This window comes from Phoca vitulina, unplaced genomic scaffold (assembly GCF_004348235.1).
Source record: "Phoca vitulina isolate PV1807 unplaced genomic scaffold, GSC_HSeal_1.0 scaffold80, whole genome shotgun sequence".
In the NCBI taxonomy this organism is placed as follows: domain Eukaryota; kingdom Metazoa; phylum Chordata; class Mammalia; order Carnivora; family Phocidae; genus Phoca; species Phoca vitulina.
In genome coordinates, this window is record NW_022589783.1 from 6,189,272 (window position 1) to 6,205,644 (window position 16,373).

The following is a 16,373-nucleotide window of genomic DNA, read 5'->3' on the forward strand; positions in this document are numbered from 1 at the left end:
AGCGAGGAGCCTGCTTCTCCCCTGCCTGCTGCTCCCCCTGCTTGTGCTTGCTCTCTGTCTCTCTCTCGCTCGCACTCTCTGTGTCAAATAAATAAATAAAATCTTTAAAAAAAAAAAAGAAAGCGACAGAGAGAGGGGTGAGGGGGTGGTGCTCTGGACAAGGAGCAGAGGTGGACTGGGTGCATTTGGCCTGGGGGACTGATCTCACCTGGAATAGGGGCTCTGGTGGCCAGAGAGAGAGAGAGAGAGAGAGAGAGAGATTGGGAAGGGAAGAAAAAAGTCAAGGAACAAGAGAGAAAAATGAGAAACAGAAACAAAAGTTCTAGAAGCAGTGCTTCTCAACTCTTTGTTGAAAGATCACTTGCTTTATTTCTATAAATATCAGACCAATCCTTTTGTGAAACACAAAATCACACGCTTGGATATTGTGGCAATACCAAATTGCAGTAATGGTTTTGAGACTCTTGCCCTCAACGTCTGAACCCACCTTGCCGTGGACGGGCATAGCAGTTGGTGCTAATGTGGGGAGAGCAGTCAGAGACAGAGGGACTGCTGACCCCTCTACCTGTCCAGGCCACACCAGGCACTTGGCATGTACTGACTTGTTTCATCTTTACAACACATGAGAAATGAGTGATTATCATTCCCATTTCAGAGGGGAGGAAGATGAGGCACAGGGAGGCTAAATAATTAAGGGGGGAAAAAAGCGTAAGTGACAAAGCAGCAGAGCTGGAATGGGAGCCTGGAGGTCCTGGGCCTGAAGTCTGTGGGCTTCCCTGCAGTGCTAGACTGCCTGGCATGAGGGGCAGCAAGGAAAGATTGAGAGGCTAGGGAGGGACGAGCAGAGGCCCTCACAAGGAGCAGCACGCTGGAGTGGACAGATGGAGGGAAGGAGCTCAGAGTGGCAGGCACATGGCCGAAGGAGGGGTCTGGGCAGGAGACACCGCGGAGGAGGGGCCAGGAAATGGGTATGGGGCCCGTGGGGCCGGCATGGACTGGCCCCTTCGGGTTCTGCTCTGCCCACCCGAGGGGCCCTGGTGCCACAGTGGCCAAGTTCTCTGCTCTGCAGGGAGCTGCTTCCTGTGCCTGGTGGATGTGGTGCCCGTGAAGAATGAAGATGGAGCTGTCATCATGTTCATCCTCAATTTCGAGGTGGTGATGGAAAAGGACATGGTGGGGAGCCCGGCCCATGACACCAATCACCGTGGCCCCCCCAGCAGCTGGTTGGCTCCAGGTAAATGCAGCCATGCTCTCAGGTCCCTTTCCTGAGGCCTTGAGACTCCCCAAGGCCAGTGCTCTGCAGGAAGGGATGTTGGGGGGGTGCTCCTTTCAGATATTGGGGAGAGAACACCAAGGATATGGCCTAGTCCCATATAGCTCAGGATGGACAGACAGGGGTGGGGTGACGGATTGAGCCTAGATTCACAGGTCCTTGGGACAGGACTGCACCTGGTTTCCTAGCCCTCCCTGCTTGGGTTTCTGGAGTGGTCCTGTGTTGAGCCCCAGGAATGGGGGATTCACCCTTCCCACATGGCCCTGGCCACCTCAGAGTGGCTCCCGAGCTCATCAGAAGGCTCTGTGTCTTAGGGACTCAACTCCCCTCCCTGTGTTGCTTCGGGTCCCTGGGCCTTGTTCCTGGACTGGCCAGCTCCTTGCTCTGGCCGTGGCTGATTGGGAAGAGTTGAGGGGAACGCTCACCATGGCTGGAGACACGGAGGCCTCGTCTCATTCTCCCATAACGTAAAAGCTCCCCCTTCCTTCATGACATCCTGGGTTTAATTTTAATTTTTCCCTCAGAGTCTTGGCAAAAGATTCCAGCTCTTGGTTTCTCAAGCTCCAAGAAGGCGGTCTTAAGGACAGTGGCCTTACCTGTTTTCCAGGGACGGTCTATAAGACACCAGGGTATGGCAGGGTCTGGCCGAAGGCCATGGCATTACTCCTCCATGCAAATGCAGGCCTTGCCATTTACTGTGTGACCTCTAGCACATCACACAACTCCAGTCTAAACTGGGGATAATGATACCCACCAGCACAGTTGTGAGAGTCATGCATGGTTTATGCAGAGCCCACCATGACGTGCGAGGTGCCGTCAGAGCCTTAGATAAGATTGTCTTCTGGAGGTCTTTTGAGACTTGAGTTCGGTGCAGTGGGAGTTGGGGTGAAGGGGTGCCGGCTACCAGGGCTCCCGCTTCTCCACCTGCCTCCCCTCGGTGGCTGGGGCTCCAGCTCCCAGGCTTCCCTGCTCTGGGCTGCTGTCCTGGCGGTCCCCGTGGCCACTTGCCTCCCCTCTCCCCGCAGGCCGAGCCAAGACCTTCCGCCTGAAGCTGCCTGCGCTGCTGGCCTTGACCGCCCGGGAGTCCTCCGCGCGGCCAGGCGGTGCGGGCAGTGCGGGCGCCCCGGGGGCCGTGGTGGTGGACGTGGACCTGACGCCTGCGGCGCCCAGCCGCGAGTCGCTGGCCCTGGATGAGGTGCCGGCCATGGACAACCACGTGGCGGGGCTCGGGCCGGCGGAGGAGCGGCGCGCGCTGGTGGGCTCCAGCTCCCCGCCTGCGTCTGCCGGCGCGCCCGAGCCGCACCCGTCACCCCGGGCGCACAGCCTCAACCCCGACGCCTCGGGCTCCAGCTGCAGCCTGGCCCGGACGCGCTCCCGGGAGAGCTGCGCCAGCGTGCGCCGCGCCTCCTCGGCTGACGACATCGAAGCCATGCGCGCGGGGCTGCCGCCGCCCCCACGCCACGCCAGCACCGGTGAGGGCCCGGGAGCCCTGCGGGACCTGCGGGATCGGCCCCGACGCTTCCCCGCCCGCCAGGCCCGCCCCATTCGGGGCCCTCAGCTGCCCCCCTCTCAGCCCCGGCCTGTGTGCCTGGGAGATGGAAATCCCATTAAGCACTTACTTAATCCCATTAAGTGGCCTTTTACTCCATTAAATGTCCATTCATCCCATTACATTCTTCCACTCACAGAGCCTTTGCTGGCTGGTGGAGCTCCCTCTCCCAGGATGGCCCGGAGCAGGGATGGCCTTGGGGAGTGTGGAGGGCAGGAGAGGCCTCTGGGTACCGGCTACTACCTGGCCCTCTGGCCGGTGCCCAGTGCCCGCTGAACAGACCCTATGGAGGATCTTCTTCCTCCGTCATATCCTGGCTGTGCGGTGGCACGCTTCCTCCCCGTGGCCAGGACTCTGGCCTTGTTTCTCAGTGACTGCCTGTCTCCTGAGTTGACCTCGTTGACTCATGGTATCCCGTGGCCTAGTTCACAAAGGGCCTGGTCTCCTCCTCAGCCTGTCCCCCGGACCCAGCTTTGCCCTCCACCCCCTGGGCCGTGCAACCCCCCTTCCCCCACCTGCCCCCCTCACGTGACTTTCCCCTCCACTCCAGGGGCCATGCACCCCCTGCGCGGCGGCCTGCTCAACTCCACGTCAGATTCCGATCTCGTGCGCTACCGTACCATTAGCAAGATTCCCCAAATCACCCTCAACTTTGTGGACCTCAAGGGGGACCCTTTCCTGGCTTCGCCCACCAGTGACCGGGAGATCATAGCACCGAAGATAAAGGAGCGGACCCACAATGTCACTGAGAAGGTCACCCAGGTCGGTGCTTGGCTCCTTGGCTCTCCTCTCACCTTGGAGGAGCTTAGAAGAGGTGGGAGTGGGCTGTGGTCCAAGGTGGGTGGTGGAGGGGTCCAGTCAGTAAGGGCCTCTTGAGGGTGGGCAGACCCACTGGCTGGAGGTGGGGGTGGGAGGGGCTCCAGAGCTGGGGTGAGAGAGAACAAATCTGAGAGGTCCTGAGAAAGGGAGACTGCAGGGGAGGGGAGGGGAGGGGAAGAAAAGAGAGGAAGGGCAGGGAACTTGGGACAGGACAGATACAGAGAACAGGTTGATGGTGCACAGGGAGGACAGGGCGGTTGAGGCAGGGTGGGCCGGAGAAGGCAGTCACAGGGGCGTGATGGGGTCTGCTCACAGGGTGTGGTGAAGGAGGTATGGGGCAGGGTAGGGGCAAACCTATGGGAGAATTCAAATTAGAAGGGGCCATGGAGGTCAAAGTCAAGGTCCCTAATTCTTCTAGGCCAATGTGATAAGCTAGGGTGGGAATCCTATGCTAGGGCCAGAATGGCTTGGAGGTGCCCATCTGTCCCCAAACCATGGGACGGGGAGTTTCCTTCCCAAGTCGGGAGGGGAGTGTATGATGGTGGGTGCACAGATACAGAGGGACAAGGTCCCTAAATCCTGGGCCAGAGAAGACCGCCAGCCTTTGGGGGCATTGCCCGACACTGTCTGGTGGCACGACCAGCCTGGTCTCCTGCCCCTCTTGGCAGCAAGATTGCTGGCACCAACCCTACGGCCCAGTCCATTCCAACTCCTTCCTGGCCTTAGGGGGTGGGGTCGGGGGAGAGGGTCAGGAGTGGGGATCCCTGCAGTAGGTGAGGAGCCCAGGACAGTGGGGGCCACCGTCCCACACCTGCTGAGCCTCAGTCTGTGGCTCCCTCCTGCCCCTTCCACAGCAGCTCCCTGAGTTGGCCCGAGTGAGGGAGCTGCCCCGTTTTCGCTTGCTGTTGTCGCTGCCAGCCTCCTCGGCCCTCCTCCTGGCCCTGCTCCCGCTGCCTCTGGCTCTCTGGGCTCCTGCCAGGTCTCCAGCCCCTTGGCCTTGACTCCAGAATGTTCCCCCTCACCCCAGGCCCCATATCTGGCCGCCTACCCCTCTCCCGCTCCCGCCTCTGCCTCTCTTCCCACCTGGAGCCCGGGTGTCTGCCCTGCTCCCGGGCCCACAGCGAGTGCCTGTCGTGGTGTGGTCTCTGCGTGGTCTGTATGTGGCATCGTGCGCGTGTGTTCCTGGTTTTGCCTGTCACCGGGCGGTCTCTCCATCTCTGGGTGTCTGTCTGACTCTGGCTGGCTGGGCACTGGACCGGCGGGGCGGGGGTGTCGGGGAGACCATTAATCTGCGGTGACAGGCCTGGCTGCCCGGGGGGAGGGGGAGGGGCGCGGGCTGCGGGAGCGGCTGCAGCAGGAGCCCTGATCGGGCCGCGGGGGAGGGGGCCGCTGGCCAGCACGGGCGGGGCGGGGGAGCCCAGTGTGGCAGGGTGGGGGTGGGGACCTGGGAGGAGGGGCCAGCTGAGGAGCTGAGGTTCCGACCGCGGCGCTGCGGGCAGAGCGCAGCACCCTGGCAGCGGGGCTCGCACCAGGGGGCCATGGGCAGCCCGAGCCAGGCGGGCTGCCGTCCACACTCACTGCCTGGGTGACCCCGGCCCCGGGGCCCAGCCCCAGCGACCCTGGCTTCATGCCAGAGGCTGCCCTGGAAGCCAGGCCGCCAGTCTCTGGGGCGCAGCCTGGGCTGGGACTGCTGCTGGGGTGCAGGTGAGGCGCTGGCCGGGCCCTCGGGCTCCAGGGCAGGCAGGCTGGGGGGAGCCAAGTCCTCCATGGCGGCCCCAGCAGGGAAGGCGAGCGGGACAGGGGCTCTGCAGTCCAGGGCCCAGAAAGGCCGGGTGAGGCGGGCCGTGCGCATCTCCAGCCTGGTGGCCCAGGAGGTAGGTGACCCCCCCCCCCGCCACTCCCCTTCCCTCCCTGGGCTGGGGCACCCAGACAGGCGCTGGCAAGTTGGGTGCGGCCTGGAGGGCTCTGGCTCCCAGGGCCGGGCCGGGAGAGGGCTTCTGAGAAGCAGGACGATTTGGGGAGCCGTGGGGTCTGCAGCTCTGCTCATCCCACTGCTGGCCCCTGCTCACTCTCCTCCAGGCCTGCTGGGCCTGGGTGGACAGTGTTTTTCTTGCCAGGGCTTCCCCTCTCCCAGGGCTTCTGTGGCCCATGGTCCTGGCTCCAAATACAAAAGGAGGAGAGGGAGAACAGGAATGAAATGGGTGCCCAGAGAGGATGACGGTGGGCACACGGGGAGGAGAGGAGCATGGTGGGACAGTGAGAGGCCAGCCAGCAAAGCTCTGGGACCCTAATGCTCCCTGCCGTGTGCTGGCTTGGACACCGTGCGGGGGGAAGGAGGCTTGGGCTGCTTCAGGGGTCCAGATTTGGAGGCTGAGGCTGAGGAGCGTGTGAGGTCACAGGCCACCGGATGGCAGCGGGCAGAGCTCAGCCACCTGGATCACCTCTTCCCGGGCAGCCTGAGAAGCTGGGGGCTGTGTTGCCTTCCCCCCAGGCTGATTATTCTGTAGGCTAATCCTGGGAGTCACCTGTCTGCCCCCAGGCTTCTGTCAGCCGGGAGCAAGCTCCAGGCAGTTGCAGGTGGTTTAGGAGTGAGTCTGAGAATCCCACTCCTCTGCCACCTGAACTCCCTGCCTTGGCTCATGTGCTCCTCCCAGCTGGGGAACAGGTGTAAGGCGGGGAAGAATCCTACCCATAGGTGAGGACCCAGGATTTGGTTTACTTAAATAAGCTTCAGTATTCTGTGGAACCAGAACTCAAGGGGGGTTACAGACCTGGGCCAAGGCCATACGGTAAGCCGGTGGTTGCAGAGCAGGGCCTGGCCCCTGTCCGATGAGGTCTGTGGACCCAGGCCTTGAGTCTCAGGTTTGTCCCACGAGTGTGCATTTGTGCAGGGGCGCTGTGCTGGTCTTGCTCGCTCAGACTTAGGGAGGGGCAGGGTGGTGCAGTGGGTGGGGTCCAACATAGCCCCCAGGGGGCCTGGCCTCTCAGGCTTGGGGAGGAGCCCCTTCCAGGGGCAGTTGCCTTCTGCCCCCTTGTCTGTGGGGGCCCTGGCCGGTTCTTTCTCCAGTCCTCACTTGACCCTCGAAAGGCCATTGCCTCATGCTCTCTGCCTTAAGGAGTAAGCAGCTTGGGGTGAAGGCAGGGCACAGCTGCTCCCCCAGCCGTCAGATGTCTCTGGAGCTGCCATGTCTCCCTGAGGGTGGCCAAACCCCTAACCATGGCCCGCGTTAACTTCCAGTTACTTCCTCTAAGGCTCCAAAGAGTCTATCTGGGGATGGTGGGTCCCCGGGATCCCTGGCTTGAGTATGAATGGGCATCTTTGGGGGTTTCCCCCACCCTGACTCTCTCCTGGTCCAGAGGCCCGAGGATGTGGGGCCCCGGCACTCAGTGCTTCCTGGAGTGGGGCCAGCAACCTTGGTTCTCAAGGGTGTGGGTGAGGCCTTGGGTTTGGCTGCCTGGGGATGGCAGCGCCAGGCCTGGAGGGCCTAGGGACAGAGTCTGGAGGTGAGTCAGATGTCTGTGAGGGAAGATTCTAGGGGGCAGGGGGAGGCAACGGGGACAGGCTCCTGGCCCAGTGTGGGAAGTCTGGCCTCAGTTCTTTCTAGTTTGGCTTGGGAAGAGAATGGCACAAGCTGCTGGCTCTTTGGGGTGGATGGCAGGCCTGCCTCTGCCTGGCCGTTGAGCCCGTGCGGGGCTGGGTAGGACACTTGGGAACATTCGCCGGTGTGCACGTCCGTCTGTGCACATGTGGGTACATCTGTGGCTGGCTTAGGTCTTCTGTGGGCCTTTGGAGGAGTGTGGGAGGGCAAAGCTTGAGGGCTGCCCTGGGTCTGGGGACGGGGCTGGGGAGCGGCGGGGGTGTGTGTCTTGGTCTCTCCCCAAGGGAAGCCAAGGGGCCTGAGTCTGGGTGGCTGGTACCCTTGGGCCAGTGGCAAAGGGGCCTTTAGGCTCTCAGTGCCCGGGTCACCAGGAGTGGTACTGCTATGGGAACGGCAGTGACCACCCCCATTTTATGTGTGGAACTATGCCTGCTGGGGTTATCACCCAGGCTTGGAGTCTTAGCTCTTGGAGCATTTTCTATACTGGCATCATGGTGTGTGTGAGTGTGTGTGTGTGTGTGTGTGTGTGTGTGGGGTCTATGTGGTGTTTGGGGGCGGTGGGCAAGGTCGCGTGGGGAAGTTACCAGAGGTATGGGTGTGCATTGCTGGGAGGGGAGCCGTACATCTGGATATTACTTTCTGGTGCCCTGAACTCAGATCGTCAGACAGCGGTCTGCGTGCCGCATGGGAAGAGTAGTGCCTGAGTCCCAAGGTGGGCGGTGGCTATGGCCACTTGGCTGAGGGATGGGCATCCTGACCGACACTTACTGGCTTCTCCCTTACTCTGCTCGGTCTCTTCTCTGGCGGCCCCAGCAGAGATGACGTCTGCTCCCACCCTGGAGATCCCATGGCCTGTCCTCCCCTGGCCCAGACTCCAGTGGGACAGCGTTCCTTCACCTCCGCCTTCCCTGCCTGTCCAGGTCCTGTCCCTGGGCGCCGATGTGCTGCCAGAGTATAAGCTGCAGGCGCCGCGCATCCACCGCTGGACCATCCTGCACTACAGCCCCTTCAAGGCCGTGTGGGACTGGCTCATCCTGCTGCTGGTCATTTACACGGCTGTCTTCACACCCTACTCGGCTGCCTTCCTGCTGAAGGAGACGGAAGAGGGTTCCCCGGCCCCCGACTGTGGCTACGCCTGCCAGCCTCTGGCCGTGGTGGACTTCATCGTGGACATCATGTTCATCGTGGACATCCTCATCAACTTCCGCACCACTTACGTCAATGCCAACGAGGAGGTGGTCAGCCATCCTGGCCGCATTGCCGTCCACTACTTCAAGGGCTGGTTCCTCATCGATATGGTGGCTGCCATCCCCTTCGACTTGCTCATCTTTGGCTCTGGCTCTGAGGAGGTTAGTTGGCAGGGAGGCAGAGGCTGGGAGGGCACCTGGAAAAGGAGAGGAGGTGGTGGGGTACAGGGGGCAGTGAGAGAAAGGGGGCATGGCAGGCGCCTCCGCTAACCCATGGCCACCACCCCCTCCATGTGAGCCACTCGCCAGGTAGAGGTCCAGAGGGGCCGCCTTTTTCTGTTTGTCTATTCAAAGAGGCCGCCAGGTTCTAATCACACAGGAGTGGCCTGGGAACCAGTGGGAGTTCTGGCCAGTCCCCTTAGGGTGGGTGTTGTACCTTTCAGAGTTCCATTCTCAGCAGGGGGACCCCATGAGCCCTGTGTCACAAAGATGAGCCCTTTGTTGCAGAGCTAGCACAAAGATGAATGGGACTCTGTGCTGGGCTTAGGGAATGGGAGGGGCTTCAACCATTAGGAGGTTCTGGGAGGAAGTCTTTGGGGATTTTACTTCCAGTGACCCCGAGGGCTGCAGTGCCCCCCGACTGCTCATTTGCCCCCCCCCCGAAGGCCCCCCCCCCCCCCCCCCAGCTGATCGGGCTGCTGAAGACGGCGCGGCTGCTGCGGCTGGTGCGCGTGGCGAGGAAGCTGGACCGCTACTCGGAGTACGGGGCGGCCGTGCTCTTCCTGCTCATGTGCACCTTCGCGCTCATCGCGCACTGGCTGGCCTGCATCTGGTACGCCATTGGCAACATGGAGCAGCCGCACATGGACTCCCGCATCGGCTGGCTGCACAACCTGGGTGACCAGATCGGCAAGCCCTACAACAGCAGCGGCCTGGGTGGCCCCTCCATCAAGGACAAGTATGTCACGGCCCTCTACTTCACCTTCAGCAGCCTCACCAGCGTGGGCTTCGGCAACGTCTCCCCCAACACCAACTCCGAGAAGATCTTCTCCATCTGTGTCATGCTCATTGGCTGTGAGTGTGTCCCTGGGGTGGGCGGTGGGGCAGCAGCGGGGGGGGGGGGGGGGGGGGGGACAGCAGAGTCTGGGATGGGAGGAGCCCGTGATGGAGGAGAGGGAGGATGCCAGATGGGCCAGAGTGGGGCCCTGGGACTTGGAGGCTCCGGGGTCTACCATGGGGGCGTGTTTGGGGACAGGGGCACAAGGCAGAGCCCCAGGGCACGTGCACCTGGGCTTCTGTGTTTGTGCATGTCTTGTGTGTGCTTACGCGGAGATGTGACTGCGTGTGTCATTGACCCGGTGCAGGGGCGGGCGGGGTCCCTCGGACGCTGATGGTCCCACTCACCCCCGCCCCCAGCCCTCATGTACGCCAGCATCTTCGGCAACGTGTCAGCCATCATCCAGAGGCTGTACTCGGGCACCGCCCGCTACCACACGCAGATGCTTCGGGTGCGGGAGTTCATCCGCTTCCACCAAATCCCCAACCCCTTGCGCCAGCGCCTGGAGGAGTACTTCCAGCACGCCTGGTCCTACACCAATGGCATCGATATGAACGCGGTGAGGCCACTGGTCTTCGAGAAGGGCTGGTGGCGGGCTGCAGGGAGCACCCTTGACAGCATCACACTCTGTGGTTCGGGGGGTCACAGTGCTGAGCAGGCCCCTGAGAGAGATGTTCTCCTCCTTTTGATAATGGAGCTCATTTACCGGGAGAACTCTCACCACGGGGCAGGCCAAAGCAGGCCCTTGCACAAAGGCAGAGCATTGAAACCTTCCAATAGCCCCAGGCAGGGATCAGTCTCTACACTTTACCCAAGAAAATGGAGGCCGAGAGCAGCAAGGCACCATCATCCCCTCGGGCGCACAGCTAGAAGGGGTGGACCCTCTGATGCTCCTCCCGGGGTCTCCGGGCCGGGTGCCTGGAGATAGGGTGCTGAGCCCGCCCACCGCCCCCAGGTGCTGAAGGGCTTCCCCGAGTGCCTGCAGGCAGACATCTGTCTGCATCTGAACCGCTCGCTGCTGCAGCACTGCAAGCCTTTCCGAGGGGCCACCAAGGGCTGCCTGAGGGCCCTGGCCATGAAGTTCAAGACGACACATGCCCCGCCAGGCGACACGCTGGTGCATGCTGGGGACCTGCTCACCGCCCTCTACTTCATCTCCCGGGGCTCTATTGAGATCCTGCGGGGGGACGTCGTCGTGGCCATCCTGGGTACGGGGCTGGGTCAGGGGGACCGGGTGCTGGGCTGGAAGTGCCTGGAGAGAGGTCTGAGCTCTCCGAGGACACAGTTGTTGGGGCTGTGGACCCAGGACTGCCTGCAGGGACCTTGAGTTCCTTTAATTCCCCTAAGCTTAGGCCCTCCAAGGGGGACAGTGGAGAGGAGCCCCACATGGGGTGGGGCTGCTGAACTCTGGGGGTTCTTGGATTCTGCTCCCCCTCAGGCTCTCCCCACAGGCAGCGACACTCTTGCTTCCTTTGAAAGCAGGACCAAACCTGCTTTAACACTCCAAGGTGGGCAGTGGAGGGAGGTTATGCCTCTGATTTTACTAAGGAAATTTACTAAGTTCCCTGTAGCCTCATGTGACACAGCCTGGCCCAGCCCTCACCATCTCCAAAGCAAAGAGAGTCTTGCCCCTCTTCCCCTCCCATCCTAACTTTCTATCCCACTTGTACACAGGGCAGGGGTGCCTGGCGGGGGACTTCCTGCCCTCTGCCTTCCCTTGCCCCTGTGCAGCCGCACCTTAGTGCAGATGCATCACAGTGGGCCATTTTCGATTTTTATTTATCAGTTCAGCACAAACACCTATACTCAACTCCATAAACATCCCAAGCACAACTAAAACCAAAGTTTCACTATACAACACTTAACTTTACTATGTGTGATTCGTTCTGGTGTTATCTGTTCTGTGCTGTGATCAGCTATGGTATGCTGTTTTCTTTTGGCAAACAAAATGCTGGTCTTGTTTCCCTACTGTGTTATGATGTAAGCTCGAAGAACACCGAGGGCACGGTGATTGGCCAGGAGAGTGTTTGGGACATGGGGTTTGGAGGGGCGGGTAAAAGTGGACTTAGAACCCAAGGAAGCCAGGACCATGGGCAGAGAGGGGTATCCAGGCTGGTCCTGCTGGCTGCTTCCAGTTGTTGGAAGGCAGGGAGACCCAAGCCCTCTGCCCCCTCCGCCCCCTCCGCCCCCTCTGCATTGATGACTGTGCCTCACAAGTCCTGCCTTTGGGCGCAGGGGGGAGATGGGGCTGGCTGATGCTTCCCTGGCTCTGGGGGCTGGGGCCGTTGGGTGGGTGATCAGACTGAGGGGAGTTCCCTGGCCCCCAGCCCAGGGTGAGAAGGCCGGGAAGACAGGTGCCTTTTGCCTGTGCTGCTGCCCAGGGGCTGAACCCCTACTCTTGGCGGCCTCCAGGGAAGAACGACATCTTTGGAGAGCCTTTAAACCTGTACGCTCGGCCTGGCAAGTCCAATGGGGATGTGCGGGCCCTCACCTACTGCGATCTGCACAAGATCCACCGGGATGACCTGCTGGAGGTGCTGGACATGTACCCGGAGTTCTCTGACCACTTCTGGTCCAGCCTGGAGATCACCTTCAACCTGCGGGACGTGAGTGGGCTGCGCTGAGCAGGCTGCACCCTGGTGGCTGCCCCCAACTGTGTGACTTCTCTGGGCCTATTTCCCTGCCTGTCAAATGGTGTCGGAGGTGAAAGTCCCAGCCTCACTTAGCTCTCCTAGGGCAGAGGTGACATCTGTGCTCCGGCCCTTCCTCACAGCGGGTGCTCCGGGCCCCACTTTCTCACTATGTTAATGAGGGGGTGTGGGCTGGCCCGGGCAGGGCAGGTGGACGCGGAAGGGCCCTGACACGGCTTTTGGTTCCAGACCAACATGATCCCCGGCTCTCCCGGCAGCGCGGAGCTGGAGGGCGGCTTCAGCAGACAGCGCAAGCGCAAGCTGTCCTTCCGCCGGCGCACCGACAAGGGTGAGGCGGGGGCGGGGCGGGGGCGGGGCCCGGGCGAGCGGGGGCGGGGAGCGGTGGGCGGGGTCCAGGTGAGGCGGGAGGGGGGCGGAGCGCGGGGTCGGGCGGTGTCAACTGCACCTGGGCTCTGCAGACTTTTCGCGCTCCTACTCTCTCACGCCACCTGCCCAAACGCTGTCCATTCTCTAATGCCCACTGGAACTGGCACCTCCTCCGGGAAGCCCTCTTCCACCCTCCTGGGCGGGGGAGTGCCGGCCTCAGCTTCTTTGGGCCTGAAGCGGCTCGGGGGCTGCCTTGAACTGATGTGGGGCGAAGAGACAGCACAGGGGAGGGCGAGGGGGCCAGCGACGGGGGTCGCAGAGAGCCCCGCCCATTAGTGCCACTCCCATGCTTGGGCAGTCAGCGGTCGGAGACGACCTGGTCCCGCTCCTGGGAGCTCTCAGCCCGCTAGAGCGTGGGGAAAAGAGCAGAAGAAACAGCCGGGGACAAACCAGGGCGTCCTGGCACAGCCCTCTGCCAGGCCTGCTCCGTCCCCTCCCCTCCCTTCCCCTTCCATGCCTCCTTCCTTCTCTGAGGCCCGTTCTCTGTTTCCCACAGACCCGGAACAGCCAGGGGAGGTGTCGGCCTTGGGGCCGGGCCGGGCGGGGGCAGGGCCGAGTAGCCGGGTCCGCCCAGGGGGGCCTTGGGGGGAGAGCCCATCCAGTGGCCCCTCCAGCCCTGAGAGCAGTGAGGATGAGGGCCCAGGCCGCAGCTCCAGCCCCCTCCGCCTGGTGCCCTTCTCCAGCCCCAGGCCCCCCGGAGAGCTGCCGGGTGGGGAGCCCCTGACGGAGGACGGTGAGAAGAGCAGTGACACTTGTAACCCACTGTCAGGTAGGGGAAGGGCCATTTCAGGTGGGCGGGGCATGGCATCTGACCTGGTCTCAACCCAGTTCTCTGGCTCCAGGTGCCTTCTCAGGAGTGTCCAACATCTTCAGCTTCTGGGGGGACAGTCGGGGCCGCCAGTACCAGGAGCTGCCTCGCTGCCCTGCCCCCACCCCCAGCCTCCTGAACATCCCTCTGTCCAGCCCCTGCCGGAGGCCCCGGGGCGACGTGGAGAGCAAGCTGGATGCCCTTCAGAGGCAGCTCAACAGGTGAGGGTGGCTCCTGGGATCCTGCTTAGCCCCCAGCCGTGTGTGTCGAGGGGGTGGGCTTAGCGGGGTGTGTGTGATCCGTGGGTTGCTGGCCGTGTTATAGAGTGAACGGAGAGTGTCTGTTCTGTGTAGGCCTTTCTGTGTGTGCTGCACCTTGACCTCCTCCTTCCATTCAGTGCTGAGACCCGGGCTGCACACCTAGAAGGAGCTGAGGGCGCCTGGGGTTGAGCAGCTGGCTGGTCCATAGGGTGGTCCCAGAATCACGGTTACTGGTGTCTCCACATCCCCGAGAGCCAGAGCACCCTCCTCCTTCTTGCCCCAGGCTGGAGACCCGGCTCAGTGCGGACATGGCCACTGTCCTGCAGCTGCTGCAGAGGCAGGTGACTCTGGTCCCACCTGCCTACAGTGCTGTGACCACCCCAGGGCCTGGTCCCACCTCCACCTCCTCTCTGCTGCCTGTCAGCCCCATCCCCACCCTCACCCTGGACTCGCTTTCTCAGGTAAGCTCCAGAGCCCTCTCCCTGCCCAAGGCACCCCAGCCCTGCCTTTTCTGCCCCAGTTCCACCCCAAACCTGCTGTGCTGTCCTTTGGCTTGGCGCTGGGCCTCAGCTTCCTCCCACCCCCCATTTCTGCGCTCGTCCTGGATGGTACTCTTGGAGGAAGGCTTCCTCAGGAGCTGCAGGCACAGGGCAAGGCAGGAGAGCCCCCAAACCAAAGCCCCCCAAAAACCGGGCAGAGGAAACGAGCAGGCTGAGAGGTGTCACCCAAATGACCAGGCCTACTCAAGGTGTCTGTGTCATGGCCATGAGGGGTCTCTCGAGGAGGGGACTGGGTGAGCCTGAGGCCCGGGGGTGGGGCTGTGTGCCGGCGCACCCTTGGGACAGGGTCCCAGCTCCCTGCCGGGACTGGCCCTGCTCAGCTCTGACTCCGCCACCGACCAGTGGCTCTCACCCTAGCTGCCTTGCAGGGCTGTCTGGAGGGCTTGGGCTGAGCCCCAGGGTAGCACTTCTGGCCTGCATCTCCCCTCTTCTGCTGGAATGGGCCTCTGTCGCACTTTGTCCTCTCCTGAGTGGACATGTGTGTTCCCAGCCTACTGACAGGACAGCTGTGCCTGGGCCCCAAGAAGGGGGCTCTCCTGGCTCCCAGAGGTGGCCGGGTCTCTGCTCCCCGCCTCCCTCTGGCGTCTGGTCCCCCGCCCACGGGCTGCCTGCTCCTGTTTGCAGACACCAGGGCCCACGTCACCACATGTGCCAGTCTCCCTTCGCGGCCTCCCCCGCAGAGGTCTCCCAACACCCTTGGCGGCATCCAGCACCCCCTCCCGCCTGCCCTGGCGCTCTCCCCGGCCTTCTGAGGCCTGGCCGCCAGCCTGCCTGTGTTTCTAGGTCCCCGAGTTCTTTCTAGATCGGAGGAAGGAGCCTCGTTTCTCTTTCTGTCCCAACTCAGGGCCCCTTATTCTGGGTTGGGTTTGGATTCTTCTGCCGTGTTCCTGGGGAAGGGAGTGGCTGCAGTCTGGAGTTCTCCCCTGGGTCAAGGGCAGCTCCCGTGGCTCCTGGCTGCCAGTTTGGCTCTTGCCCACGGAGAATGCATTTCTCTACGTGCAACCTCAGCGCCTCCCCTTTGTGCTCCAAGTGCTGCTCTGTGTGCCTTGGCCCATCTCCTTGTCCCCTCCGACCCTCTTCTGTCCTCCAGTCCTGTCACCGAATTCTCCTGACCCTCTCTGTCCTTTGACCCTCCCCTTTATTCACCTGGCAGACCCCTCCCTCCCCACCCTCCCCTTCTGCAGTCTTCCTCATCTGCTCACACTGTGTTCTCTGCAGGTTTCCCAGTTCATGGCGTTTGAGGAGCTCCCCCCGGGGGCCCCAGAGCTCCCCCAAGATGGCCCCCCTCGACGCCTCTCCCTGCCGGGCCAACTGGGGGCCCTCACCTCCCAGCCCCTGCACAGACATGGCTCAGACCCCGGCAGTTAGTGGGGCTGCCCGGTGTGGACACGTGGCTCACCCAGGGTTCAGCGCACTGCCTGGGCCCCTCCCCTCAGAGGCCCTGCCCGGGAGGCCCTGGCCGAGAAAGGGGAGAGGAACATGAAGGCACGGCCCCTCCCCCAGCCCTCGGGACCATCTCCTCCTGCAGTCCCCTGGGCCCCCATGGGAGGGCAGGGCCAAGGACAGGGCCGGGCAGTGGACGGGGGTCTGTGGTCTCCCCACTGCCCTGGGGGCATTAGCTGGTCTAACTGCCCGGAGGCACCCGGCCTGGGCCTTAGGCACCTCAAGGACTTTTCTGCTATTTACTGCTCTTATTGTTAAGGATAATAATTAAGAATCATATGAATAATTAATGAAGATGCTGATGACCATGAATAATAAATAATTATCCTGAGGAGGCTCTGGCAGTGCTGGGAGGGTGCGGCCGTCAGCACACGCTCTGTCCTGTGTTCACACTCACACGTGTGCACACGCGCAGTGGGGTCTCTGGGAACCCGGGTGCGTCTGTGTGCACAGGGGCTGCCCGGATACTTGGATGTGGAACATGCATAGAGGGGTGTTCCCTGGGGGCTGATGCGGGTCACCTCCGGGGATTCCTGCTTCTGTAGGGCCCTGCTTCCTTGTGGCCCTGGAGTCAGGATAGCAAAGAACCACCTGGATTGTTTTGAATAGAGAGGACGTCCTAATGGGATGCCAGGCCTGGGTCCAGCCCCTCAGGGTCATGTTTTCCTGGGTGGCATACTGGCTCCCAGAGCTGGTCCTGCTGACTGATAGCGCGGCCGGACACCGGCTCGTCGCCTTCCA

At 62.2% G+C, this 16,373-nt stretch overlaps 1 protein-coding gene across 7 annotated transcripts in view; it reads left to right on the forward strand.

Annotated features, from left to right (window-relative positions):
* KCNH2 (potassium voltage-gated channel subfamily H member 2) overlaps positions 1–16,031 on the forward strand; it is a 62,779-nt gene extending 46,748 nt beyond the window's left edge. For 3 of the 7 annotated variants that reach the window (XM_032394286.1, XM_032394287.1, XM_032394288.1), the window contains 13 exons: positions 1,070–1,234; positions 2,299–2,745; positions 3,373–3,584; positions 8,161–8,589; positions 9,114–9,501; positions 9,844–10,043; positions 10,440–10,692; positions 11,897–12,090; positions 12,364–12,463; positions 13,058–13,330; positions 13,404–13,590; positions 13,913–14,090; positions 15,408–16,012. In XM_032394286.1, coding sequence (XP_032250177.1) covers positions 1,070–1,234; positions 2,299–2,745; positions 3,373–3,584; positions 8,161–8,589; positions 9,114–9,501; positions 9,844–10,043; positions 10,440–10,692; positions 11,897–12,090; positions 12,364–12,463; positions 13,058–13,330; positions 13,404–13,590; positions 13,913–14,090; positions 15,408–15,557 — 3,176 coding nt within the window. In that variant the 3' untranslated portion in view covers positions 15,558–16,012. Of the gene's footprint in view, positions 1–1,069; positions 1,235–2,298; positions 2,746–3,372; positions 3,585–5,407; positions 5,516–8,160; positions 8,590–9,113; positions 9,502–9,843; positions 10,044–10,439; positions 10,693–11,896; positions 12,091–12,363; positions 12,464–13,057; positions 13,331–13,403; positions 13,591–13,912; positions 14,091–15,407 lie in introns of those variants that run through there. The other 4 variants (XM_032394284.1, XM_032394285.1, XM_032394289.1 and 1 more) reach the window with 4 other exon arrangements.
* The last annotated feature ends 342 nt before the right edge of the window (positions 16,032–16,373 follow it).